The sequence below is a fragment of the Physcomitrium patens genome, chromosome 21 (assembly GCF_059467195.1).
Source record: "Physcomitrium patens ecotype Gransden chromosome 21, ASM5946719v1, whole genome shotgun sequence".
NCBI lineage: Eukaryota > Viridiplantae > Streptophyta > Bryopsida > Funariales > Funariaceae > Physcomitrium > Physcomitrium patens.
The window spans coordinates 1,256,754-1,264,947 of record NC_143430.1 but is presented as its reverse complement, the minus strand read 5'-3'; the positions used below and the strand labels follow the sequence as shown (position 1 = coordinate 1,264,947).

General features: G+C 39.4%; 1 protein-coding gene and 1 long non-coding RNA gene across 4 annotated transcripts; one reads left to right on the top strand and one right to left on the bottom strand.

Annotated features, from left to right (window-relative positions):
• LOC112274474 (expansin-A9) lies at positions 1-2,792 on the top strand. Its single transcript, XM_024504022.2, has 3 exons — positions 1-741; positions 1,328-1,634; positions 1,915-2,792. The coding sequence occupies exons 1-3, from the start codon at positions 603-605 to the stop codon at positions 2,222-2,224; spliced, it is 756 nt and encodes a 251-aa protein (XP_024359790.1). The 5' UTR covers positions 1-602; the 3' UTR covers positions 2,225-2,792.
• Positions 2,793-3,486: 694 nt separating this feature from the next.
• On the bottom strand, positions 3,487-5,824 carry LOC112274475 (uncharacterized). 3 transcript variants are annotated; one of them, XR_016499636.1, is made up of 4 exons: positions 4,891-5,824; positions 4,343-4,526; positions 4,148-4,211; positions 3,487-3,982 (listed from the first exon to the last, which is right to left on the bottom strand). It is a non-coding gene; the product is annotated as an uncharacterized LOC112274475 (long non-coding RNA). The 3 variants fall into 3 exon arrangements; XR_016499637.1 differs by having other exon boundaries at positions 3,487-3,738; XR_002967441.3 differs by having other exon boundaries at positions 3,487-3,968; positions 4,891-5,700.
• Between the last annotated feature and the right edge of the window lie 2,370 nt (positions 5,825-8,194).

Here is an 8,194-nt window from a genome sequence, read left to right as displayed (position 1 = left end):
GTTGAATGGTGACGCAAGCGAGCGAGGGAGGGAGAGGAGAAGGAGGAGCAGCAGCAGCAGTATTCCGGTTGCTCAGGATATGGACTTCGGGAGTCGTCAAGGTACCGAAGGTACAGCTAGTGCCGACGGTATGTAAACGCAAGGGAGGGCGATAATTGAAAGATTAGTCACATTATATATACCTCCACCCTCTGCCCTGTATGATCACCATCGCCTCCATCGCTGCTGCTGCTGCTGCTGCCATTTTCCCGTCTTCACTGCCTACCAGCCTCGTCTCACCTGCTCGGTGTTTTCCCCCCATTCCGTCAGGTGTTGTAGCAAAACTGCAGGGAGTTGGGCTTCAGATTGATGGTCATGCGGAGTTAGTACAATATTTGATACCCCCTGCCAGAAGCTCCGCTCCTGTTTCTCACCAATCGAGTCGTTATCTTCCCACCCCTCTCCTTATCAACAACTACAGCGGCATCCATAACCCATATCAGCACCTTGTCACTTCCGCGGCATTGCCATTTTGCAGTGGTAGGAGATACCAAGTTTAGATTTTTGCAGGTAGGTTGTGTACTTGTGGACCTGTGGAGGGAGGGAGGAAGGGAGGGAGAGCTATGGCCATGGTGTGGACTCTCTTGGCGTTGATGTTGGTGACGTCCTTTCGAGTGGAGGCCCGAAGTGACTTCATGGCGGGGGGTTGGGGATACGCCCACGCCACTTACTACGGCGGAGCTGATGCGTCAGGGACTCAAGGTGGGTTGGCGCAGTATTGCTGCGGAGGACCTCGTGTTTCATGGCATGCCATTGTCATTTAAGAGCCATGGCATCTTTGTAGAGTTTGTGCTTAGACAGGTTTTGGGAGCCTTTTGACGCCTTCTCTTCGAATAGCAGCTCAGTGTAATGGCCTTTTTCTTTTTTTCCTTTTTTTTGCGGTAGCTACGATCCTTGTCATCGTCCAAATGGCAATGTGTCGTATTACGAACGTGCTTTCATGAGCGTGGTCACATTCCTTTGATCTTGCAGTTAGTGCAAGTCCCCACATACGACGTTATCACTTCTTACCCCTGAGGAGTCGTGCTCGGTCCACGTCTTGCATCTTTCTTCGTAGTTTTTTTTTTTTTTTTTTTTTTTTTTGTTTTTTTTTTACTTTAGTATGGACTGTCCGGTCTGAAGAGGTCGGTAGAGTTCCTACGGAATGCACCTCGTTGTATTAAGAGGAGCTCGAATCTGACCTTTCGAGCGGCTTCCTCTGATGGTGCGCTCTCTGCCCTTCCCCCGCCGGAGTGCAGGTTCTGGGTTCACTCTTTCTAACTTTCTTGGCACGGTTCTTGGAATGCAGGTGGGGCTTGTGGATTTGGGAATCTCTACAGCACTGGCTACGGAACCAACACCGCGGCACTCAGTGCGGCCTTGTTTAACAGCGGCCTCAGCTGCGGTTCCTGCTACGAGCTCGCCTGCGATCCCAATGGCTCCAAGTACTGTCTTCCAGGTGGCCGAACTGTCACGGTGACGGCAACTAACTTCTGTCCTCATGGTTCCTTGGGAGGATGGTGCGATTCCCCCAAGCAGCATTTCGACCTCGCTCACCCCATGTTCGTCACTCTTGCGAAGGAGGTCGGAGGCGTCATACCTATCAAGTTCAGAAGGTAAGCTATTGCTCCGAACTCGCAATTCCATGTATCGGCTTTTCAAGTCTTACGCTTTCCATGTCGTGCACTCACTCCAAAATGTTTCTTCTAGCAGCAATGACGCAAGAAGAGAATAGATAACATTTGTTAATTCCAGTTTAAAATGAACAAATGAAAAATTGAAAAGTTTACCTGTATTTTATTTTAGTTTATCTTATTCTGTCTGCCTTCTTATATGTGTGTGTGTGTATGTGAGCCTATGGTTAGATCCTAACATCATGTGTTGCTCATGTTGCAGAGTTCCTTGCGTGAAGTCCGGCGGCATGCATTTCACCATTAACGGCAATCCTTGGTTCTTGCTGGTGCTCGTAACCAACGTTGCCGGTGCCGGAGACTTGCAACAGGTGTATATCAAGGGGTCTAACACTCCCTGGGAGCCAATGTCCCGCAACTGGGGATCAATGTGGCAGTTCACTGGCAATAGCAAGATGAAGGGACAGGCTCTGTCGTTTAAGACCATTACCAGCGACGGAGCTGTGGCCATTTCTTACGACGCTGCCCCCAATAACTGGCAGTTCGGCCAGACATTTGAAGGCGTCAATTTCTAACCATGGCCCTCAACGATCCATGGTGACCATAGTCTAGTTTATTTTTACGTAGATTAGTTTGTGAATGGTGTTTTCAAGCTGTAGCAGAGGCGTTGTATACCTCGCCCGCTGTCTGTCTGTCTGGTATTATTCTCAATTATCGTAGCTAGTATAGCTAGCTTAGCTCCTCCACTTCAATCTTTATCTCGAGCAGTAGGTGCAGATTATTGAGTAGAACTAGCTTCGCTCTTTTTCGAGCTGCTGCTGCTCTTCACAGGTCCCTATCGATTTCTACTCTAATCCTACTATAGCCTTGAGTCTATCGAGGAAGTAATATGGTTGCTGAGGTGTGCCAGTAACACCCGCTCCTACGTGTATTTTATACCACATCGACATAGTAGGCATGCACTAGGTAATAGGATTTTGACGTTCTTGAGCACTAGTTATGAAATGTGATGCACAAAGCATAATTTCATGTTCCAGCACCATTCAAAAATTACTGTGCAGTGGTGAGAAGTGCTTCGATGTTATCCCCCTGCACCTGATAATAATAATAAAAAAGAAAAAGAAAGAGGCTTACTGTGCACAAGAGCTCTGGTTTCGCTTCTTCAAGTACACACGCACTCCCTTACTATCAATTACCCGCTTTTTTATCCTTTTCTCCTATGATTTGAGTATCAGTTACGAAAACTTCATGTACATTGCACTTGCAGAAGCTTCCTTGACTGCTTAGGTCGTTCATGGGAAACGCTAAGCTAAGCTTTGAATTCTCCCTGCGTGGTCTTGACTCATGTCGTGCTGGCGAGCGATATGTACTGGTAGCGAGGAATCCCATTAGTGCAATACCCAAGCACACTGAAAGAATGGGACGCTGTTTGTCCTCTACTGGCAACCCCAAGAATCTCGTTGAAATACCAACATGCTACAAGTGGTCATTGACTTTTCTAGAAAATGCTAACGCAAGGTAACAGTAGTATGTGCATGGATCGTGATCGGGGAGTAGCTGTCTGTAGATACCCCAAGTTTATGCACCACCAGATTCAACCATAACCTTCAATGGCCGAGCTTTTGTGGTCCCCTCCCATGCATAAATAACAACCAGCCAAATGGTCGCATGATTGTCACATCAATTTATGCGATGCATGTGAATGACTCCCCGGAGGTTACTGTTAGGCCTGGCCGGTCTTTACAGAGGCTCATATTCTGTGTTGACAATTTCATTGCACGGCTGTAATGGCGGGGGTTCTGTATGTGTTTAAGAGTGCTCTGATTGCAGTGTGAACTTGTTAGGGGAAAAATCTCTTCAAATGCCCATCAGCAGCTCCAACGTTGTTTTCACAAAGAGTACAAGGGAAGTTTAAATGGGCTTGTCTGTTAAAACAAAAAACAAAAATATATATAAAGGCTGCAAAGACGCGGGTTCTTTGTAAAAGAGACCATTGCAGCGATGGCGTGGTTGTTGAGGCCCCAGGGCTGTAACAAACCTGATTCAATGCCCCCAGTCCGCAGTGACTTCCTCACTAGAGCCATCCAGTCTGTTCAAACAGAAGGAGCTGTTTCAATTCTACATACGGTGACAAAAATTGCTTTTGCATCCCCTTGCCTTAAGTGTCTGCAAGGATGCCATTTGCGTGTGTAGAAAAACGCTCTCGTGTTGTGTAGGTTTAAGGTTCAACGAAAGAATCCGAGTGATCGGAGGGACTTATTGCACAACGATGAGTCACGAGAATGTGTCTTTTCTACTAAGATGGTACTGTGCAGCAACCTGTTACCAGCCATCTGCTCAAATTATTGCAACTTCTAAAGAAAAACATTTAAAAATAAATTAAAAATAAAATGAACCGTTGAACTGTTTCACGCTGCCAAATTTAGTTGCAATTACTTAATTTTCCTTAAAATTATATAAAAAAAAACGGATTGAGATCACACGTATTGGGTACTTACCCATGATTATTTATTTTTACTGCAGAAGAATAATGTGCAGTTCCAGACCGTGTTTGCATGATACCTTGCCAGTACAGATACACACAAGTGAGTAAAAGGATGGATGGAACCCACAAAATCAACTTTGGCATTGTTTCCCACAAATGTAGAGTACAATCAATTTTCATGTTTGTTTTAGTCAATCAACAAACTTACCTTGAATGACAAGTCCAATGTGAGAATCCTTAATAACTGGATGCCCACTTCACAGTCTATAAACTCTGAAATTGTTTGAATGTGCGTGTGTGTGTATAGGTAAATATATGAACTAATATGACGTTAAAAAACCCTTGTTCTGTTTTGATCTTTACAAGCCCCTCCTCCAGGCTTATCACATGCCCTGTGCATCATTCACAACCACAGCAGCATCAGCAACGCCGATGGCATTCAAGGCACGCATTAATTCCGTCAACACTCCTCAAACAAGTCATTAGATCCTCCCCTGCCGCCCAGAAGAGAAAAAAACGTAATAGAATGAAATTAAAATAGAAACGAATCACTCCATTTTCCACTCACCTGGAGCTCATCTCTCAAACTTATAAAAACAAGAAAACGCACGTGCGGGAGAGTGGAGCAACAGTGAAAAGAAGACAGGGACGAGAAATCCTGGGTTTTTAATTGTATTTTTTTTTTTTTCCATGAGGAACCAGCGTGGCAAAATTCTTTCTTTGTATTTTGCATCGAGAGGGACCATTGAAGCTAACCTCGAAGGAGAAAAACCAGAAGTATGTCGTGGCAACCATCAGCAGGATCGTCTGTGTTTGAATTCCCTAGCTGCGTTCCCTTTTCAGTTTTGTTTCATAGCGGTGCATGCTCAAATGCAGCAGCAGCAGCAACAATAACAACAACAACACTGTCAGGCAACACACACACACACATGCACAGGTTTTTGTTGGTAAAGGACTTAGGGTTTTCAGAGGAGGTTGGCATCGTCACTTTTTTTCTGGGAGGAGTCATTATCACTTTTCTCGGCCCACGCAAACTCGAACACCCCTATCTTCATCTTGCAGCGCTTCCCTCAAAAGCCCACCTCGGGACGAACCATTCCAGTGTCAATGCCCCTCACTGGCTCTCATCCACAGTGGGAGAATATAATGAAGAAGAAGAAGAAGAAGAGGAATTAGCAGTACGTCAACTGCAACTAGGAGTGCTAGTGGTGGAGAAGAAAGGTCAGCGGAAGTGCAACTTCGTCCTTAGACTTGGACTTTGAAGGGGCGGGCAAGCAGACAGACAAACCGCATTCCAGTCTCGGAGGCTTCATCTCCAAAATATACCCCTAACCACATACACAGCAAAAAGAAGAAAAGAACAAGTAGAAGGAGATGAAGAAGAAGAAGAAGAAGAAGCGGAAGTCTAATTCTCGATCCAGTGACGGAGAGATAGAGGCTGAGCTTCTCCATATTCTCAGCTGACAGGCTCTTCCCTCCACCCAACCTCCCTCCATTTTCACTTATTTGGTTGTCGCAATTTGACGATTTCTGACCCAAATTGCATATTTCGGGACTCAAATGACCGCCTCAACTCCTGATAATCTTGAAACCCCTCTTTTTCTCTCCGCTTTTGTACATTATTAACAAAACCCTGTATTAATGCTAACACCCAAAAAGGCCTGAGAAAACGCTAACATCGTGTCTGATTATTGAGGGCCCCAAGTCACGAAGTCTCTCGACGAGCTTAATTTAGGGTTTCGGTGTCGGAAGGCGCGGTTATGGGTCCCCCACGGAGGCTTCGGGTTGCAGTCATGGGGTATTCTCCACTCAGGATGAATTTGTTTCTCTTTGGATGAATTCCGTTTAATTAGGTGTTCTTAAATCTATTCTATTGTGTTAATTGCAAATATGAACATCTCAGCTTAGAATTTTAGTATACTAGTTTAAAATACATTTTATCAATTTATGTAATTTTTAAAAATAAAAAACATTTTTGAGTATGTGATTGGAAAACAATTTTTACTATTAAGAATTTATTTTGTCAAAGTAGCTCAATAATTTAATTGTACGATTCTCTCACTGTATCTGTGGATTTTAAATTTAGATAAAAAAAAAAAAAAAAAAAAAAAAATGGAGTAAAATCCGAGAATATCTTCACTTTCATGTATCTTTAAAGAATTTTGAATTTTTTCTTTTTGCCATGTAATTAAAGTTGTTATTATTATAATTGTTCATATCAGAGGATTAAAAACAATCTGAAATTGATCTAATTGACTGACCTTAATTTATTTAAGAACTCATAAATGTGCACTAGCTAGTATTTTTATTTCAAATCAATGTATAGCCTTACATGGACTTTCATATTAAATCTAATGCGTGATATAATAAAATGAGTAAGTATTTCACAGAACATGATTTATTCTTTAAACCCAAAGAATTTAATGAGAATTTAATGCCACTTGGCAGAAATGTAAAAAGAAGTTGAGTAAACTCAGCATATTTATTAACAAAGCAATGTTATAAAACTAAAATATGCTATGCAATTGCCTCCACTTAGTTTGGATGAATTAAAACTGTTATTAGAAATTGCATAAATCTATGCATGTAAGAAACTAAGTAATTAGGTGTTAGATTCTTACATTATACATACATACTTATATATACAAACACATTGAATGACTAAAATCTCATTGATGTACATACCTTAAATCAATCTCAAAATTATTAAAATTATGAATCTAAAATTTTAATATTTTAATTATAATTTATCATATATAGACATTAATAATCATTGCACATTTGTATGTGGAAAATTTTTGATGACTTGTAGTGATTGGAAAAAATGACAAATTAAAATTGTACCAAGGCATATAGGAATTTCTAAACAATCAATATCTAATTTGACAATGCATGTTACAATTGATTTTATTTAACTTAACTTAATGTATATTATTACTAAATAATATTGGATATTATAATTTCAAAAAATTATAATTTTTTTATTTGCATAAATTTTATTTCAAGATTATATTATTATTATGAATATTTAAATATTCTATATTAATTATTTTTTTTTAAAATTAATATATTGAGAAATAATATTAATATAAAAAAATCTCATATATATATATATATATATATATATTCTTTGAGTATGTTAAAATATTAAGAATATCCTTGCATTCTTGATAATAGCAAATGTACCTTTGAATATGATAAGGTATCACCAATTTGACAAAGGCGCAACAATTTTCATGGATTCTATTATTTTATTATTTTATTTTTTATCTTTATATGGTGTCCAAACTGCATGTCTTTTAGATGTTACATGTATTTAGAACTTGGTTTATTTTTTTAACATTTTGTCTTAGAGATTTTACCTTGCAAATTCTTGGCATCTAAAACTTTCTTTTAAAAATAGTATTCGAGCCTCTTAGTATCAAAGACAAGAACTTGAATGAAGGAAAATAAACAAGTGAGATTTTTTTCAAAAAAAGATAAAAAAAATGAAAATAAATAAATATATATATTTGAAAGAAACTAAAATGGCTACTACCAAAAGATAAGAAAATTAAAGATCCTTGAAACTAGAATAGAAGCAAAAAAGAAGTTGAAAAGAGCAAAAAAAAACTTCACTCTTGCTTCTATATATATACTATCTACCTAGGAACTACATAGCAATGTTCTATAAGATCTCCAACATGTGCTCAATTTATGAGACATGTGTTTTAACTTGCAAAAAAAGTTTCTTATATATGTGCCACATGGTTAGCTTATATCACAAGCTACGAGTATGTGCAACATGTAGCAAACTTGTCGACCAAGTTTCTAACATATTAATCACCTATAGAAATATATAAGGGTGAAATTATGTCTATAAAGCTTTTAGAAAGCTTTTCTATAAGATAATATTGAATTAATCTACTTTTACTTACTTCTACCTATTCATATTATCTAAATAATTATTAAAGTATATACATATATATATATATATATATATATAGATATATGTTTATAATATTATCTCTTCTCTCTTCTTCCTTTTAGAGAGAAATACCATAAGAATCAATAATCACAT

Coding starts and splice junctions, on each gene's coding strand:
- LOC112274474 (XM_024504022.2), top strand. CDS start 603: ATGGCCATGGTGTGGACTCTCTTGGCGTTGATGTTGGTGACGTCCTTT. Junction 742..1,327: donor TGATGCGTCAGGGACTCAAG/GTGGGTTGGCGC, acceptor CTTGGAATGCAG/GTGGGGCTTGTGGATTTGGG. Junction 1,635..1,914: donor ATACCTATCAAGTTCAGAAG/GTAAGCTATTGC, acceptor CTCATGTTGCAG/AGTTCCTTGCGTGAAGTCCG.